The sequence below is a fragment of the Motacilla alba genome, chromosome 5, assembly GCF_015832195.1.
Source record: "Motacilla alba alba isolate MOTALB_02 chromosome 5, Motacilla_alba_V1.0_pri, whole genome shotgun sequence".
NCBI classification, from domain to species: Eukaryota; Metazoa; Chordata; class Aves; order Passeriformes; family Motacillidae; genus Motacilla; species Motacilla alba.
This window is the reverse complement of record NC_052020.1, coordinates 27,881,287-27,901,659: the sequence shown is the minus strand read 5'-3', so window position 1 is coordinate 27,901,659 and position 20,373 is coordinate 27,881,287. Positions and strand designations below refer to the sequence as shown.

The following is a 20,373-nucleotide window of genomic DNA, read 5'->3' as shown; positions in this document are numbered from 1 at the left end:
GTTCTCTCTAACAAAGATTGTAGATTCAGTGCAGTTTGTGGAAGCTTTGCTGGAATTGCTGAACGTAACTCCAGCTGGGGCACGCTTGCTTAAGTGAAGCTGAGAGGTGGTAGTAGTGGTTTTCTACACTTGCCTAGGCAGCTGAAGATGGTAGCCATTGAATGCGGGGCTGGAGCAGAAAAATCCATCTCAGGATAGCCATTTGGAGTTTAGGACACTGACAGAAACAGCACTAAGACAGTTCATGGAAATGGTTTAGGCAGTCATGTTTTTTCTCTGATAACCTGTGGCAAAAGTGGCAGCTGGGAGCAGTGGTCTTTAGTTGTCATAGCTTGACATGGCAGAATTCATCCTTTACTATGCATAAGCAATAACTGATGTCATGATCTTTACTTCAAAATCTGCTCCATTTTCCCCACTTTCCAAAATTCTTGACAAGCCATTGCCCTGAGGCTCATAGGCTGGATAGCACCATCTGCTTCTCCTTGTCTTTGTCCTGTGTACCCAGTTCTCCCATCATATGTCTCAGCACAGAAGTCGGGGCTGCTTGCACAGTCCGTGCCTCTACCCTTTGAATTCCTTTGCTTGCTGTCCCAGTTGCAACACAGCTATGTCAGACTTTTTGACCTCCCACACAAAGCTTTGTTCCTTCCCAGACACCCCCAATCTCTGTTATGCCAGTGAGGTCCTCTCATCCCCTCGGTGGGTGGTGTGACATTTACAGGAATCCAGTCATTTGGTGCTGGTTACCTGTTTTTGTGTGACCTCTCTACAACAGACTGTACGTGTGCAAGCATGAGACCCTATTCCTTATCTTTACATGCTGTGTCACTCACCTTGATAAAATCACCAACTCTTCCAATCAGTGCCACGAATTCTAACACATGCTTGTCCTGTGTAAACATGACCACAACTCTGCCCATCACAGTAGCACATACTTGACTTGAAAGCCTTAGGCAGTGTAAGTCACCATCACTGAATAGTTCTGCAGTAGCCTCCCAACAGAAGTGTGAGGGGAAAAAAGCAATCCCATGCTATTTGCACCTTTAGTAGTTGTGGATGTTTTCCAGAAAAACATAATTGCCTGACAAGTCCTGTGTCTCAGGGTCCTGACTATGGTGATATGTCAGTCCTTTTCACTCACATGTACCAGGAACTGCAACCCTGTACATGTCCCTGAGTGCAGAAAACAACCATCCTTACATTGCTACATAAGCTTTTCAGGACCCAGGACACTGATTGTTTCTTGCAAGGTTACAGCATTTTTCCTTCTCCAGCACGTCTGTGTTTGACAGATCAAATCTCTGCCCTACTAAAGCAACTACTTTTATAGCCACTGCTCAGTATTCCCTCTCTTTCTTTAGTGGGAGCACTGCCCACTGCATTTACTTGCTGCCAGTTAGGGGGCTGTCAAGTAGATTGTTCTGCATCGATGGCAACAGCAACTCCTTTCATATCAGAGTGGCAGACAGCAAAACTCTGATAATCTAGCTGTCGATCCAGTTGCCTGGGAGCTGCTGGAAAGAAACAGCTGGGTCAGCCAGCAAAGAGCCACCAAACTAGTGTTCCTCAAATTTTGATTCCAAAGCTTCTTTGATGCCTTGAGTACAACTGCCACTTTGCACACCCCTGGCATTGTTCTGGCCTGGCACATCAGAGACATCTGACAAAAAGCTCTTTTCCTACCTGATGAAACTCAGATGAGTTACCTTGAGTATAAGTCACCTTATTCTTGCTATAAGTCACCTTATTAAGTAAAGCAAAAGCGTTCAGGGCCCTCTTGGTAGAGCCCAGTCAGGCAATGGTGAAAATTTGCTGCCCATCTGATGAGTCTGTAAGGTTTAGCCTAACACGTAAAGACTGCTTTCAGATCAGCTCAGTTGGATGCTGCTTATCTTCAGCCTTTTCCAGCTTGAAAGACTCCACTGCAGACAGCAAATCTGTTTACTGCTACCTGAAGCAGGAGACAAGAATACAAAACAAGCAATGGGGTATCCGTTGCCCTGCACATTCCCTAGTGTATGGGAATTTACTCCTGAAGTAAATTAAAAGCTGAAGACATGTCTGGGACTTGAAAATTTATGTCAGACCTTTAGTGCTTCCTTTGTCTATTCCTGGACCAATGTAACTAACAAACATCTGCCCCTGGTGTGCTGTGTTATCCCTGCAGTCACCATGAAATCCAGAAATGTACTGTGATATGAAAATCTTTCAAATCATTCCTCTGCTCACTCCTGCTTCCAGAGAGAAAGAGGGCAGAAAGATTTTATTTCATCCACACTTTCAGAGAATAAATCCAAGCAAACAGGAGCTGCCCAAGGAGAACATCACACTACCCAGCTGATCATGAAGAAGCAGAACTGCAAGATCAGCTGAAAGAATGAGAGAAGGAGTGTCTTAGGGTGCTCTGGAAAACCATCCTAAGTCAGCCCCAGCTGTTTTCTGCAAAGGCACCATTTTTGTTGTCTAGTGATTCAAAAAGGATCAAATTAGAATCTCTGTACCATACCTGAAGCCATCATTCTTTCATCAAACAATGTGGTGGAAAGTTAAGCCTCAGCTCCTTTAGTCACCATATATTTTTAATACTAACATACTTCAAATCCTAGATTACTGTCCTCTTAAATGTTTTGAAATGATTAATTGCTTAAGACACAGTAGTGTGTTCATGTTGCAAGGAAACCAGAGCAGTGTAAGATCCTCACCCATACTGGAAGTACAAAGCAAATGGATTTATTTTCCTTTTTACATTCCCTAACTACTGTGATGGAACTCAAAGTGAGGCAGCTCACGGGGTGGGGTGGTAAATTAAATTAATAGATTAATACAAAATAATTTTTAAGCCCCAGGTCTGATTAACTTGGGAGTAAAGTGCCAGAAGGTATCATGGAGTTAAAGAACCTAATAAGGTTAGAAAAGAAGGCTTAGACATATAGCTAATCAGAACATTCACTGCCCTATTAAATAGGATAAAAATTGAAAAGCAAATATTACATTTTCATGCTTGAGAACAACTGCTAACTGGTTTGAATTTTTGAATAAACTTCTCTAGGATTTTAATTTCCCCATCTATGGCCATGTCACATAAGTGACTCAGTCATTCTTTGATCATCTGGTGTATTCACATCCTTTTCCTCTTCGTTTTTTTACAACTCATGAGCTCAAAAATTTTAGCAAAAAAATTCTTAGTATGGTCTTAAATTTTGTATCACCAAATTCTATTGCAAATAAATTTACTTCTGTGTACCATGTCATGTAGTTCTTTATATATGACATTGTCATCCTCATCCCTTTTGACAGTATTTTTGAACTTGACAGTCAGTAGGTCACTGAGTTTGGCATAGGGCTATTAATAAAGCACTAAACAAGCTCCATTCTGAAATTATTCCTGAGATATTCTACTAGTGATCTCTTTTCAGACTAGTATCCTTGGCAGCAGAACCTAATTCATCACATAATTGTTACACTGTATCTTCCGCTTCCTTAGCTTAATCCAAAAGGCACAGTCAAGACAGAGAATTGTATTGATTCAGTACAATGGCTTTGGTGTTTCTGGTGCCTGAATACAGCCACTGTTGGTGTGGAAGTTACCCCCAATCAGAGATGCACTCCTGCCTCATTCTTCCACTGCCAGCAATTCACTGCATAGATGTCATTTATGAAGGCTTTGGAAGTGATCTGAGATTTTTACCTGAAGCGCTTTGCCACAGCTTAAATTAAAGAGCAAACATCTTATTAGAGGACTGGCTTATGCTTTTGCATGGTTCAAACCCTGACTTTTTCAAGCAAATAATATTCTGAATCATCCTCTCATCCTCTGGTCTTTAGTTTATTCATTTTCAGCCTGATTTCCAAAGGAAATGAGTCATAAGTACATATGTTTTCTGCTGTCTGCCTGTCAGTCCTCTCTCAGTAACTTTCAAACCTGTTGGCCAGCTTGATTTGATAGGAAGAGAGATGTATCAATGATACTAAACTAATATGGTATAAATGGAAGATAGGGAAGAAGCAGGGACACTAGAGGCTCAACTGCATGACAGGGTGATGCTTTAACTGCCTCTACGTGGCCTGTCAAAGCTCAGGCGGTGGCAGCCTGGCACAGGCAGGGTGAGTTCACTGTTGCTGACAAATCACTCTTCTCAGTAAGTTTGTTTAATGCATGTTTAAGGAAAATAAGGTTGAGAACTTTGTTTTATACCTCTCTTTGGTTAGAAAACAGTTAACTTTTGATTTGCCTTTTTGGTTCTGTCAGTTGTTCTCTCTATCCCTCCCACAAAGGCATAAAGGTTTCTCTCTGTTTCAAAACATCATTAAAATGGAAAAGCTTTAGGCTACATTGGATCTGGATAAATAGTATGAATGAGTAATTAATTTAATGAAGGAAATATTCCTTCTCATTTGACATCTTCATCTTGCCAGATGAATCTTTTCAGCTAGGGAGAGTTCAAGGAAAATCCAAAATCATTTTAGTCCCAGTCAATTTTACATGGTAAGCCTGCCCTCCACCCCTCAGCAGACTCTGCAATGGTCAGCTCTTTCATGTGTCCTGGGAGGTGAACCGTGAGCCACCACAGGGCACAGCACACAGATGTTATCCAGCCACGTCATCATGCCTTGTTCATGGTACAGGATAAAGTGCTAGCTTTCATCCCAAGCTGAGCATGCTGCAGTAAGCCAGGCTTGAGGCCATCATGGCATGCACAACTGTCTGTGACTTCACTGGAGAGCCTTCATGCTGTTCCAGCTGCATTTCACCGTACTGCTGTCAGTTGTTTGACCTACTATGAGCAAAGGATGCATTTCTCTGCAGCAGAGAAAGCAGCTTGAAATCCCTCATGTCCTCCAAAGTGCTTCCCTATTTACAGAAGGCCCTCTTTGTCTCATATGGGTTTTGAAAAAATACCATAATTCCATTAAGACCTTAATTTCAGTGTTTAATATATTACAGTAAGAATTATAAATATTTGATTGTAGTTGTTGGAGTTGACTGCTGCTGAACACCAGACATTTACTAGATGGTTGTCTGCTGTTGATGATATCTGGTAAAATTCTTCCTACTTTTCCCTTGTGAAAACAAGTCAAAGACAAGATTCCTTCAGTGGGTGTCAATACCAACAGGAGGCCAGAGGAGGAAGGTGTACAGTGCAGAGAAGGTGCCACAGTGAGAAAGTAAAGCAACACAAGGTGAGCAAAAGCAAACAGCAACAAAGAGGCTGTGGAATAAATAGCAACTGGAACAGATCTGAAAGCCAAGCATATCTAGTTGACTGGACTCGACTGGATTAGATGACCACTGATTCTAAAAGATAAAGACAGGTCAAAGATTACTAGATAGTCATAGAGGAGGAAACCTCCAGGGTGTTTAACCTGGCAGATCAACAATAACAGCCTTGGCAAAAACAAACCATCTCTTCTAATGTGGCTGCAGTAGGAGCTAATATTTATAGAATCAAAATGTCATAGTAGTTAAAACCTGACTGAATGTCTTGCTCTATCAGTGCTTTGATAGGACGTTGCTCCTACCTCTCCTGGCTAGAAAAATGAAGGTGCAGTATGAAGATCATGTCCATGTGAAGCTCTTTATTTTGGTAAAATAAAGATTTGCTGACACATAACTAGAGGCATATTTTGGCTTCACCAAGTTCTTGTTTGCTTGAAATCTAGATTTTAAATACTGCTTTAATATTACCACTGCCAAGATTTTTCAGTAAGCCTCTGGTTTTGATTTGAAGGACTAGTAACTACAGGAAGTGGTACACCAAATACTCTTACAAAACAGAAGCTATGGGGATCAGATGAAAAGCTGGCTGAAATTCCTTGCTTCCCAAAGCCTTGGCTCTTTGAAGGAAAACTGCAATATTACATCACTGAATTTGTTACAAAAAGGAAGCAAAAAGCACCACAAACTTATCTTAAAGTAGCTTAAGAATCATTGTACAGAAATAATGAACACTTTTAAATAGGCTCTTCAAACCTACAGAAGTATGAGATAGTGGAATATAATCACATAGCAAAGGCCAGCAGTCATGCCAGCTGTTCTTAGATGCTTACCTGTCCCCATGTCTGGCCAGGATGTTGCTCTGACATCCTCCAACAGGACCTTCTGATAGGAATTAGAACTAAATGACAGCTGTCAAGGGCAACCCAGGATGTTCATGCTTTGGGTGTTCAGGACAATCAGGAATGGAACTGAAGAGCTGTCAAGAGTCTTCTATCCATACCCATGGGTGGTACAAGTATACAGATAGGACATATCTCAAGTAACATTTGCTTAACCTGTTCTTAAGTATTTGCAAAGCTATGAATCTTCACAATTTTCCCAAGCAGTCTCTTTCAAAGGTTTATTCTTTTCACTGCTATAGAGTTTTTCCTAGCTGGAATGCAAGCCTTCTTCTTACTTTCTGAGTACAAGGAGAACAGATAGTTTCCTGGTTGTAACCTTCTTTGCATTTGAGTTGCTTTTTTTCTTTCTATGCGGATAAATAGGGTGAGCCTCTCTTCCCTCACTGTCTTGGTGAGGCCCTGTCCTCTCTGGACCACTTGTTATTGTCAGGGTCCTCCTGTGGATTTTCAGCTGAATTCCTTTCCAACTACCTGTTCATCTGCTTGAATTACACACTTGGGTTTTTTCCTGCGTATCTGTAGGACTTTTAAATTGCCGCTGTCAAACTGCATCCTATTTTTATCAGAACACCACCAGCAATTTGTGGGGATCCTTTGGAATTCTGCCCCTAACTTCCAACAGATACTAGCTTCTCACAGCTAGAAGTTATGGGCAAATTGACAAGACTGTCATTTAGGTCTGTACAGACAATACCAAATGCCATGGGGCCTAGGACACATCAGTGCAAACTACTTAACGTTGCCTTTCATTTTGTTAACAGAATTAAGTCTATTCATTTAGACTATGCTCCTTCAACTTGCTTAAGAAAATGTACTAAAATTTGTCATTTAACTACCATAAAAGCCAAGATATCTAGTGTTTTTCTTTTATCATCAAGATTGATCATCCTATCACAGACTGAAGTTAAACTGATCTGTTCTGACAGCTCATATTAGTCCTAGGGTAGGCTGCCAGCCCCAAAAAACCTGACACACAGACTTAGCAGCTCCTTTGAGAACTACTAAATACCTTTTAATGTGTACCATGGTGGAAGCACCAGCATACTTCAGTCACTGCTACTGCCTCTCTCTCTCCTAGAAGAGCTAATTGAAATGATGAGGTTGAGATCTTTCTTCTTGATGGGGTGTGAAGGACTCAGGAGCAGCAGAGAACTGAAAGAGACCATGCTCTGTATTGGAAGGAAAGCATTGCCAGGATGGCAGGAGGGGGAGGAACAGTTGGTATCTGTTCACAAACTGAGTCAGGCTGAGAAGAAGGGGAAGGCTGTTTGGAAGAGGCGGCTCACTTTGGGCTCTACAAACATTTGTGGATCCACACTTCATTTAGCATTAATCCCTCCCTATGGAGAAAGGCAACCTGTCATACAGTTTGGATTTTAATTTTCCACCCATTTCCCTGCAAGCAGAAACATACGGGTATGTTTAGGCCTTTTTGGTACCTGGAGAGGAATAAATGAGAGCCACTGGCTGGAAAGTTGTACTGTCATTGTAATATTCCATTTTCATCCCATTAAGGTTCTCTGGGAAATAGGAGTCAGCTGATCAGATTATTGTCAGACATTATCAAGCTGTCTATAATTAGCTTTTTATTGGTGAGAAGCCAGAAAATTCTCTTTGTTTGCAAGCTTGGACTAAAGAGGAAGAAGAGAAATATTTAATGGAAGAGATTGTTTGGAAACTGTAGATCCTAATTAGTGTCTCAGTCTAGTAGGGAAACTGCATGCAGCATTTCTCTGAAAAAATAGATATTTTAAGCATCCTCTTTTGAGGAATGCTTGTTTGCATTCTTGAAAGGCACAGCACACATGGAGCTCTGTGGAGATATGGATGTTTTTCTCAGTTCCTCTACTACAGGCTTCTTACATTCACACGTTATATGGCTTCTTTTAGTGCCAATCTATTGGAAATTTAGCACAAGTTAAAACATAGGTTAAAGCTTGGGCTGTGCCTGCTACATGTAGCCTGTGCAGTTTACAAACTCAGGATCAATAAATCCAGAGAAATTTGGATAAGCATTCCAGTAGCCAGTTCTTTTTATGCTGTATATTAAAATTACACTATTTAAGTCCAAGGTGACTTTAAATCTAAAATAACCCTTTACATTTTCAGCATCATCTAGTGAGTCACATGTTACCTGATTTATTTTAGAAGTTAATTATATTCAAATTACTAACACATGACTGACATTTTCAGTCTCATATAGTAATAGTATCCATTTTAATTCTTCCATGAGCATTGTAAACTCCATGTGCTTTTTGTCAACACCATTTACACAGTCTGCAGCAAACAGAGATTAATGATACATGCATTAGTGGCATGGTTAGAAGGTTGCTGTCTAATCCAAGACAAATATTTTTTCTTTCCGCACCCCCTATCCCCCCGCTGCCTCCTGTTTGATGTGGGTTTTGTTATTGTTATTATTGTTGGTATATTCCAATAATTTCTCTTCCTAAATGCTTAAACTAGAACTTACCACTACCACGTTTTCTCTTTTCTGAGGGAGAGCATCACCAAGCCTTCCAAAATACAGGACTCTCTCAGTCTGCCCTGATATTTTGAGCCTTAAAGAGATGTGAGAACAAAGCCTGTTCAATGATATATGAAGGTCTTAATCAAATGTCTGAATAAAACCCTGAAGGAATTATATTAAAGTGTCAATCATGGAATTATATTAAAGTATCAATAATGTTTCCCAAAGTAGAAGCCCAGAGGAAGAATAGGAACCATCTTCCTGCAATTAAATAGATTTTAAAGTGAACTGCTGGCTGCTATACCTAAGGTGAGATCATATCCGAAAGCGAAGTATTTTTCAGAGTTTAATTGTGTTTATTTCTGGGAATGACACTGTCAATTTGTGAAATACAGGTTGAGTTTGTAGTGGCTGGAGTACCTAGCACTTGCTAAAGAGGAACAATCCATGTATGTTGTTAAACTCTGGTGGTGGAGTCAAGAATAAATACAATTAAGAGGGAAGATCCACTTCAGGTTCAAGCAGTAATTAGTTTAGCTACTTCTCTCTGCATTGCAACTAAATAAATCAGTATAGGCTGTTTTTTCCTTCTAAGGGTTGAAAAGAAAAGTCATTTGGATTCAGACCTTTCTGCACAGGTATATAAGAGTGGTTCAACCACATGACTTATCATTAACTCTTGTACAGGACACCTACTCCTTGCCCTGCTTGCAAGGGCAGCCTTTTGGCAGCGCCAGTTAGTGTCCCTTGGTGATATCCCAGCATAGAGAAAGGTGATCCAGAGCAGGAGTGTGACTGTGGTTAAGTGATGTGCTGGAGATGCTGCTGCCATACACAGCTAGGGAGACTGTTTTTTTCTGTCTGGATTTCACCGCTATAAATGCTCCTCCTGGTCTCCAGGCTGGCTGCACTGTCTGCTATGTCCTTAGCACAATACCCCAAACTCGTAAGTTCACATCTCCACCCATTTTACCTCCCCAATAGACCTCAGTTCTCACTCATACACTGCTTTCACCAGAAACCCCCTTATGTGCCTCTGCCCCTCCATCTTTCTGTCATAACTAAAGCAACGCCTCTTAGCCTGGTTTCCACTTTCTGCTCTTTATTCCTGTGACTAGTGAGCCAAAAAGAGGATTTTTATGATCTCAAGGTTTTCAGATGACAACATTTTTCTGGATCAGATTGTGCTCAGGCTAGACTGAATATTCAAAGGATTTGGGTACCAGATTCTAAAGCATATCTCTACAGAGTACTATATGCGGTACCATACTGGTTTTATTTTCAGAAGGTTACCAGTTGGCCAGCTCAAGATTACCTTGAGGATAACAGAAGGCACTTGCTTGACACAAATGATATCTGCCAGATTTCTGTTTGCAAAGCCAAACAATGAGGGCATGAGATGCATTCAAAGAGGCAGTCACCAGAGATCTTTAACTAGGGAAAAATAAGCTATGTTTCCCTAGCCTGTTTTTCAAAAATACCTGAACAGTCTTGTCCGACATTTTCCAAGAGCAGATATCAAAGGTAAATATCACACATGGAATATTTTGGGTCATAAACTTAAAAGTCCAGCAAAGTTATAAGCAGCTGACTCTCAGGGTAAGGCACAAAAAAATCCTAAAAATAGGCAATGCAACCAGCTTACCTGAGTGAAAGCAAACAAAACAGGAGTTTGTGAAACCTGAGTTTGCAACCCAACATCTTCCTGTAAGGCAAAGGGATTTTCATCTCAGTGTGCTGAGCCCAAGGAACATGGCAAAGAGTAGGAATGCTTGCACAGCCCTAATGCTGCTTGTACAGCAGTTCAGCCCACTCTCTTAGTGTTCTGCAACATGGATAGGCCTTGAGCTTTACCTACACTGGGAATTTAGCCACCGGTATAAAATGTGTCTGGACAATTGTTCTGGAATGAAGATTTACCCTTTGGTGAAAATTCCCAGCTAAGCAAGTCTCTTGATGTTGTTGTTCAAAACCTCCATGTTAAAGCCTGGACATGCTACTCCCAGACTTAGGTTTTAGCTCAGCCAAAATTAGAAGCCAAAATTTAGGGCCAAAATGAGTTTTTTGCATAACCTGCAGAGGTATTCTCACAGAAGAGGTTTCTGTAGTAAGATGCTAACTGACAGCACTTTCAGTTGAACTTCATTTTGAGGGTTCAGAGAGTAGCTATAGGAAAGCTGAAAAAAGAAAAGGTTGTTTGTTTTTTTTTAGGAAGAGATTCCAGATGCCACTTTATACAAGCTAATAAAGAGAAGACGAAGGACTTGATCAGAGTCTCAAAGTACCAACACAACCAGGATACCTAGGCTTTTCAGGGTAAATTGAAGGTAAACAAAAATCAGTATAGAAATGTAGTGATGTTTCCTAAACAATTAAAGTTATTAACCATTAGGAAAAAAAAGCTCTCATTGATCCCTTCTCACTGGTACGTGTCAAGCCTAGATAGCATCATGAAAGATACTCTGAAATTCAAAATTATTTCAGGGTAGAATAAAGCAGAATCCAAACCCCCTGACTGCCAGGATTTTAGTTACAACTTCACATCATTGCTCGCCACAGCTGCTGGTAAATGTTAAAGGTGTAATGTATTTTGGCTCCACAGGTGGTTTAATCTTTGTTTTGCTCAACCTTGTGCTGAACAGGGCTATACAAACTAGCTCACTTATCTACTGGTACCAGATCCATACTGCACCTCTAAAATGGAGCTGGCTGGCATAGATTTGAATCCACTAATTAAAATGTACAAATCTAGGCTTAACATTACTCTTGTGATGAAAAACAGCCACATTTTCTATTTCCTTGCTTAAACGTCAGCAGTCAGTTGGGAAGCGTGATGGACAGGGCCCCTCCTCTGGAGCTAATAGCATTAACCTTCTCCCTGTTTCCAAGGCACATTACACCCAGTAGTTTCAAGATGGTTTTTATTTGATTTGATTTGATTTTACAGCAGATGGGGATTCTTCATCACTATGTGACATACATAGGCTTAAAAGTTAGGAATTACTTATTGCTTAAGCTGACACAATGAATTAACTGCCAAATTGAGAACAATAACCAAATATGATGGATAACTGTTGCATGCTGCTGGAAGCAGCATAAGCAACCTTTCTGAGTGGGGGAGATGTAATCACCAGGTGCTGTATTACAATGACAACAAGACCTGCAGGGAATGGGCAACTATAGTTTGCCTCTGCAAGTAAAGAGCACCCTTCTAATCACCAGTGAGTTACTAGAGCTGGTGCTGTGTAGGATCAAGCCCATTCAGTTTCAAGAAAGCAGGAGGATGATCTGGATAAACGTCTAGATTTGGTCTCTCTGAGTGAGCTCTGTTCCTCAGTGGGATTCACCAGGGGCCTCTTACAAAATTAGAAGGAGTGTGATAGGGTGTTTGATGTGGTAAAGAAACACTCCTAGCCAGAGTTACATGTCTGTTTGGGAAAACAACGCATTTTCAAAACAATTCTCCCCTGACTGAATTAGGTAAGAAGTAGAAAGATTCCATGTCTCCTCCATTTCTGAAAGCTGCATTACTAACAGCCTCAATATTTTCATTGGATCACAGTAGATTAAGATCATTTCAGGCCACCAAGAACTGGAAGCACGCATGTCTAAATATTTATAAGGGAGATACTCCCTTCAGGTTCATTTCTAGCAGCCGCTTCCAACACTGGCTCTCCAAGTGGCCAGCTCTTCCAGCAGAACTGCTTCCTGCACATCCATCTGCTCTGTTTGTTCAGATAAACACACGTCTCTCCTGCTGGCCATGTGGTGCTGACTTCTCCCCGCCACGTGCACAGTTAGTGGGGATGCCCTGCAGAAGCTTTACTGTGAGTATGAGTCACAGAAAGAACCCAGCTGGATATCTGGAAACCCATTTGGGTTTATGAAATAGCAGGATGTGGGAGAGTTTTTCTTCTCTTTTCAACGAATACTTGAAGCAAGTACAGTATGGAATTACTGAGTTAATATACGTGAATAGACCACCTGTCATTTTCCCCAGAGTCATTTCTGTGACTCTCACTGGAAATACCAAGTAGCAAATGAACAGAGGAACTGAAATCTACCCCCTAGTTGCTCTGAAAGGCAGTTCCACAGAACATGAAAAGCTGGCTCAGATTGGCAGTGCGCAGAAAGCTACTGCCACTGCTGTACATGTTACTGGTCAGCAGATAAACAAAGCAATCCTGTTTCTGGGGCAGCGAAGCCAGCAGTAAATTTACACAGCCATCTTTTCAATAGCTTTAAAAAATAAAGAAAAACAAGGCACAGTCATTTCAAGCTCCATTAGAAACAGAGTGAGAAAAATCAATGTGTGACAAATAGGAAGGGACAAACTCTGGATAAGGAAATGCCACTAAGGTTTTAGAAATATACGTGTTTTTTAACTGGCAATCAAGTAACAAATCAGAATCTTTCAAAATACCTATGCACATAATGGCAGGAGCTGTTAGAATATATTGACATTCCATTATTAAAGCAAATGGGACACAGCTCTTGTTAGTAATGGCTCTGTCACTTAAACAACGTACGCACAGTGGGACTAGTTCTGCAGTCCTTGTTGAATTCGTCTCTAGCATCAGTGCTCTGGTTGTAGAAGCCTGTCTATGACTGTTCCCAGTAAGTTGTTTAAGTTTTGAAGGTGTACTTGGGTTAGAAATGTATTTTGTCCACATTAAGTGGTTGTGGATTTGGACAAATTTAGGTTGGAAGGAATCTCTGGAGGTCATCTAGCCAGCCTCCTTCTCATGAAGGAGGTTGATACGGAAAGGGTTGTAGGGCTTACTCTAGGGGTATGGGGAAAGGGGATGAAGAAGTGCATCACATTTCTGACCCAGCACCGTATCCTTTCAGCTGCAGTTACTGTGCAAGAAATGAAATCTGGCTGTTCATTGGTGACACCTGACCTGTGATGACTTGGATTTCCAGGAGCACTGAGTCTCCTCCTTGCCAGAGACACACTGAGTAACACCACCTGCCATGGGAAATTTCTTCCCATGCCCTGGCATTTGACACTGCCAGCCTCTGAACTGGTCCTTGCAGTGGCATTCTGCCTTCCTTCCCCAAATTGTGTGATTCTCGAAGTTGCCTTGAATTGCAGCACTAGATGGGCTTGTGTTGCAGCACAACTTCATTTCCCCGGAACTGTGACTGCACCATGTCCTGTTCTTGTCAGTGTTCTCCAAGCCATATTAATGCTCAGGTCACCTGTATGAGGTGCCCTCTGGAGTGGGCACTACAGAAAGCCATGAGCACAGCTGTAAAGCGTGGCTCAGGGATTTTCTCCTTTCCTCTTTATTTCACTCCTAGTTGTGGGAAACTCACAATGGACACTTTCTTCAGCTCCTAGACATTTATGCAACAATTGTCCTTCAGCACAGAGAACCCTCAGCATGCTGTTTATTTACTGTTTGCCTTTTCCTTTAGGAAGTCGGCAGATCCCACCTCTGGGAATGAACTTGTGTTGCAGTGCTTAGCAGAAACAAGCAGCATAGCACATTTGTTCCCTGTACTACAACTCCAGGTGTCTCTGGTTTGCTGACAGCACATTCCAGCAGGGCAGAACCTCTTGTCATTTCCTATAGGAAAACTCTATAGAGGATCTCCTGGATAAAAGGCAATTACATATTATTTTTAAACCTGAGAGCCTTGGATTAAGCCAAATACAAAATCTGATCCAATTTATCCCCTTTTTCCTTGTCGGATAACTGTTAGTCCACCTTTTTGTACTTTTCAGAGCTCACAGTGCTCAGTCTGGGAAGCGATTTCACAACAAATGAACCCAGCCACTGCCATGAGACTGTGTGGCATTCCAGAGCTGTGGAGGGGTGTTTATGTTCTCCCTCTCTCCCCCAGTGTTTCATGTGCCTAGGTGTCTCCCGGGAGTAAACACAATCCCTTTGCTTTACAATGCCAAAAATAGAAGCATTGGTATATAAATTGCGAACAATCGGGTTTGGCAAACAATCCCTTTCTGAATCACGGGGCTGAGTCATTTCCCTCACCTAAGCTGCTCTCCCTTGCACATTGCAAGAGCAGGGGGAACTCCAGCACTAATGTTTTCCTGTCTGTCTGTCTGCCATCCTCCCCATGCCCTGCAGCCTGCCTGCTCCAGGCCGAGCTGGTGAATTACGAGCGGGTTAAGGAGTACTGCCTCAAAGTGCTGCAGAAGGAAGGCGAGAACTTCAAGGCGCTCTATCGATCGGGAGTGGCATTTTACCACCTGGGTGACTTCAACAAGGCCCTCTACTACCTGAAAGAAGCAAGATCCCGCCAGCCAACAGGTATGGAGAAGGGAGCAGGGATGTGGCTTTGCACTGAGTGCTTTTGTATTTCTTTCCATAAGATGTCATCTGCCCCTTACTTGATTGCGTTGATTTCCACAGGGATGAGCATGCATAATTCACTGTATGTCCTTGCCTGGATCCCCTTCAAGCACTCGTGGATAGTGCAGCAAGATCACAGTGCCCAAAGATTAACTGCTGCCAAGGCTGCAGCATGACCTGGAAGAAGACAGTATTGCTGGAATGCTGAGGGTGTGGAGGGGATCTTTCCTCTCTTTTCCTCACTAACTTATTTTTGAAGAAGAAAGCAGGGCAGGGAAAGAGTGTACCCCAACAATTACATTTTCTGACTCTTTGAGAAAAAGCTTTTTCCCCTTAGCAATGCCAGGAGACTATTTGTGATCCTCAGTAGCCTTCTGCCATCTCAGTAAAGGGTTAGTATTCTGCTTTGATCAAGGAGACAGACATTTACCCACAAAGGATTCATCAGGATGCTTCAGCTTCTGCCATGAAATCAGCCAATTCCTTGTTAAGTATCTGTCATCCATCTGTCAAAACCATTCAGTTCATTTGGGGACAGCAATGAAATTATATATCCAAACAACTGAGCCTTGCCAGAGCAACCATCTCCATGCTAACCTGCCCAGCCTCAGAAGTTGGGTGAAAGGCCAGAGATGAGGCAGAGATGATGCTTTTATTTTTCACAAATCATAGGGAGATAAAACAACATTGTGGTTTTAAATAGAAAGGAATTTTGTAGAACTCAAAATTAAAGAATTTCAAGAAAGTAAAAGGAAGTCACTTTACTACAGAGTAGCTCTTCATATGAATCTGAGAGGAGTGAGAACTGCGTGGGAAAGAGGGGCAAGCCTGGGTCCTGGTGGAGCATGGTGGAACTGATACTCATTGAACTAGAGGAGGGAAGGGAGGCTGTTGGAGCTGGCTGTGCTTGATGTCCTACAGACATTGGCCCTGCAGGGCTCCTGCAGTGGCTGTGCCCTGGAGGACCGTCATGGAGGGTGTGCTTGGGAGCGTGCTGGATCTCCTTCCTCTTCCACCTCCCCTAAGGGTGCTTAGTCCCATCTGCTGTGCTTGGCCATGAGCTCCGGGCAGTCTGACAGCACAGCTGTGCACCCCACACTCCCAGAGCAAATGTGTTTCAAAGCTCAGTTTAGCCTATTTTAGTTTACAGTGTGCCCTTCTGCTTTCAGCCAGTGCCAGAACCAGGAAATGGAGAAGCATATGCAAGAGAAAAGTAGTCAGTGGAAAATAAGTTATCCTAACCTTGAAGTTTTGACTAGATTCAGATGTGAAAATTTTCTTTTAGCTGAACAGCTTAGCTTCCATTTTTTAAATATATTTCTGTGCTCCCTTAACACCCCCCTCCTCGTGATACTATTTATTTCGTATTCCTCATTGCTTCTTGAAATAAATACTAATTTATTCAACAGCAACAACTTCAAATACCATTTGCTACAAAAACATACCAGAAAGTGTCCCTAAAGGCCCTTAATGTATACAAAACCCAGTTCTGGCCTTCAGCTCTGCATCAGACGCTTTCCTGTTATTTGTAGACCATTCAAGGCTGTTTTTCCACTGTTTTATTTATGATTATGGAAAACTTGAAGGGCATTCAGGGGGAAAGAATTGAATATGTACAGTAAGAAAGGATGTGGCTGTTAAAACGCAGTAATAGGAATTAGGTAGCACTATCAAGAATTATTATGTGACCCGGAATAAGTCAGTGTCTCCACTTTAAATGTCTCCATCTGCAAAGTGTGATTGTTTTCCTTTATCTGAGGTTTCACCAGGCTCACTGGTTATTATTGCAGTCATGTTCTGTGTGTTCTTTTTCTTTTTTTTCTAATAAGGAATGTTTTTGGCACAAATCACTGGCAGTTATTCTCTTTGATGGGAGAGCTTTTGAATGGTAAAGAGGAATTAGTTAGCAAAGGGGTTTAGTGTTCTAAAGGGCTGTCAGCACAGCAGATCCCTTATGGCTATTCACTATCTGCCCAGGGTGAAGGAAGGTTGGATTTGGCCTGATTTCTTGTGCCACCTCCAAACAAAAATCACAAAAGCAGATTGAAATAACACGAGATAGTTGTATAACCCTCCTACTAAGGGAGAGGGAAGCTGCTGTTAAGTCATATAAAGCATGCATAGACCCTCCATCAGCTCTCTGTCCAGAGGTTGGGGCAGCATAGGCAGCCAAACATGCACCTTGCTGCAAGCCTTGTTCAGCCCTCTTCCACTGGGGCTGCATTGTCAGGGCAGGGACTGACTGGGATAGAGACCAGACCATCAGCTGGGAATGGCCTGGTAATGTCAAACACTGGTCCCTGCTGTCCCTGTACTGGGGGCCCACGTTCAGACATCCCATGGGCTGCCTGAACCAGATGTTTTTTGTGCTGTGCATCACAGGCTCGCGGCTGCACTCAGGCACTGCCTTCCTGCACCCCTGTGACTCAGAAATCCTGGGAACAAAACCCAGGCCATGGTGTCTGCACAGCAACTGGGATCTAAAGCTACAGGGGAAGCAGAAATGACCTTTAAAATACCATTAGGCCACTCTGCAGAGAGACACAGGCACAGTCCTAAGAGCCAGGAAACACATTCCTGTTGGAGCTCTAGCAGTACCTCTCTGCATGGGTGTGACCCCTTATCTGAGTTGTTCTTACTTATTTCCACATCAGCCAATGGGGATCACTTTTTGTCCATGGAGAGATCAGTGGATCTGTCTTCTCATTAACATTTCCACATAACTTTGAAATACTTCTGCAGGCAGAGCTAGTATGGTGCAGTACTGTTTGGTAGAAAAAACTTGACAAAGACAGGGCTCCACTTCTGTAAACAGAGTGCTGTTCTCATTATTCTTCCTTGGTAAAATAATGGCTCTCAAAAAGGAGGTAAAACATGCCAAAACCAGCCTGAGAGATCTATAAATATCTTGAAATGGGAGTGTCTCCTACCCTCAGTCAGGCTACAAATTATTTTGCCCATGGCTTCCCAGGCATGTCAAAATCTCCCAGGTGAGTGAAGCTGTGCCATCAGCAGTCACTACCTTACCTGAAAGCCAAAGGAGGCTGGTAGCTTTTCCCCATTATGAACCCACCTCTGCCCCCTCAGTGAGATGCTGAGTCCCTGCGGGCCCAGGCAGGTGGGATCTCCTCACATGCCCACAGTTATCCCTTCTCAGCTGCACCAGGCAGGCATTCCAAGCGTGGACCTCAGCAGTGGGGATGTGTACCCAGAGCACAGCCCATCAGAGCCTAGAAGAGCACAGAGCAGAGGTCACAGTGAGATGCAGGCAGCACAGCAGGACCCTGCTCAGGCTGTGTGTCCTGCCCTGCATTCATTTCATTTTAAGTCAGCCAACTGCACTCATTTCATTTTAAGCCTAAAATTCAGGACTACCCCCTCAACTGAATTTTTTCATTCCAGGAGGCTGCACAACTGAAATAATTCTGGTTTTTTTAGAAAGCTGCTTGAAAAATTGCTTGGCTGTTAAGAAGTGCTAATGCATAAACAGTCCAGGATGCTGGTGCATCTTGTTTGACAGAAGCAAGAGCAGAATTCTTAGCTTCATTAAAAATGTCCCAAATGGGTCAAGGAGCTTAGTCATCAAATCCCACCCTCTGGAGTGCCTAGGATGATGTAGTTGAACCTGCAGAAGACTCAGCAGGGAGACCCATCTCACCAGAGACAACTTGAGAAGTCACAACAGCATGGCCATGGCCCACAGATGCCCAGTGGCATGTTTGTGGATAGCTCTGTGTGTCAGGAAACTGATCTGGCGCTGATTCAGCACTGGCAGAGGGCACAACAGAGATGTCCTCATCTTTAAAGGAAGCTTTGCACCCACAGCTGCTTTGGGGGGTGCAATACCCACCCTCACTAGTGCTGGACATGTTCCCAGTAATTTGTTCATCACTTTGAAAGCTGAAGCACTTCTCATTTCCCTAGCTGGTGTGGAACACATTGCAGTTTGAATGAGGAAGGGATGAGATTGTCCTCTGATTGGACTGCATTGCACTTCTGATTGGTGTCTGAGGATCTAATAACTTCAGTGGACCAAGCTGACCCTGGTTGGCTGTCAGAGCAAGGCTCTGAGCAAAGAACCATTTTTTAATCAATACAGAAATGAAAATGGCTTTCTTTTTACTTGCTTGCTTCTGGTACTACATAGCTTTTGCCACTTTGTGGGTGCCATGAGTGTGTGAAGTTTTCCTCATGATAGAAATCAGCTTGGTTTAAGAGAGGATTGACCATGACTGCAGAATTATTAGCTCTGTCTGGAGACATGTACTCATTTAGATCAACCTTTGATTCAGGGTGAATCAGCTTCCCTTAGGGCTGAGGCCAGGAAGTAAAGCCAAACTCACATAGGTCTGTGTGATGTGTTGATGCTCTGAAATTCTGGAAGGAACAAGAAGACTCAGCTTATCACCTGCACAGGGCTGGGATATCACAGCTTTCTACTAGGATAGATCAGTGGTTCTGTACCTCTAGGAACTTCATTAGACAAGATAGACAAGGCAGTATGCAGCATATAGCATATGTCAAAATTGCTGAAAGAGTGTAATGGTGGAAAGACATCCAAGCAGAAAATTTAAGGGAAGAAGGGGTACAAGACAATATGAAGGATGCTCTTCCCAATTCTATTCATCATGGAAAAATGTGAAAAGAGTGGAATAGGCTGTAAACAGAGTGGGAGAGTGAAAAGGCAGAGTATAACTGCACAAAAAATGCCTTTAGGGGCTTGCATGCAGGTACTGCAGGAAGAGAAGCCAATAGAGGTGTGTCATTCCACAAATACAGGCCAGGATAACTATAGCAAAAGCAAGGCGACCCCAGCCGCAGGGAAGAATGATGCATCTGACTCCACTGATTCAGAAGGCTAATTAATTACTTTATTATACTATACTATATTAAAGAGATACATGCTATACTATATCATACTTCTTATTTCTAACTACTAAAAACTCATGACTGTCAGCCGACAGTCCCGACACACACGTGTGGATTCTATTGATCAATGAATCAAAACACCATCGCCAGAATCCAATCAAGTGATCACCTTGGGTAAACAATCTCCAGAATATGTTCCACTTGCGCACAAACACAGGAGCAGCAAATGAGATAAGAATTGTTTTGATCTCTGTGCTTCTCCAGGAAAAAACCTGAGAGAGAGAGAATTGTCTCTCTCTGTTCAGAGAATGTGAATCCCACAGGATGACCTGGATAGTTTCAGCTGTGTGAGTTCAACTGTGCTGACCAAGTGTAATCAGAAAGTAAAAACTAGCTGAGGCAATACTGTGAGCAGCAGGGATGGTGAGCACCACTCAGACCACGCTCTCCAAAACCAAAGGTTCCGGGTTTGGTTCAGTGCCCCTTCCAACTGGTGCTGTTCCAGCAGACAGTGCTGGAGCCATGCTGCTCCCCTCTGATGTATCAGGGATGAAGGTGCATTCTGTCTGCCACAGTGAGTTGTGTAAC

General features: G+C 42.6%; 1 protein-coding gene across 1 annotated transcript in view; it reads left to right on the top strand.

The window, feature by feature from the left end:
• TTC9 (tetratricopeptide repeat domain 9) overlaps positions 1-20,373 on the top strand; it is a 38,897-nt gene that overhangs the window by 7,123 nt on the left and 11,401 nt on the right. The window contains exon 2 of the mRNA XM_038138735.1: positions 14,692-14,874. Within this exon, the coding sequence (XP_037994663.1) occupies positions 14,692-14,874 (183 nt within the window). The remainder of the gene's footprint in view (positions 1-14,691; positions 14,875-20,373) is intronic.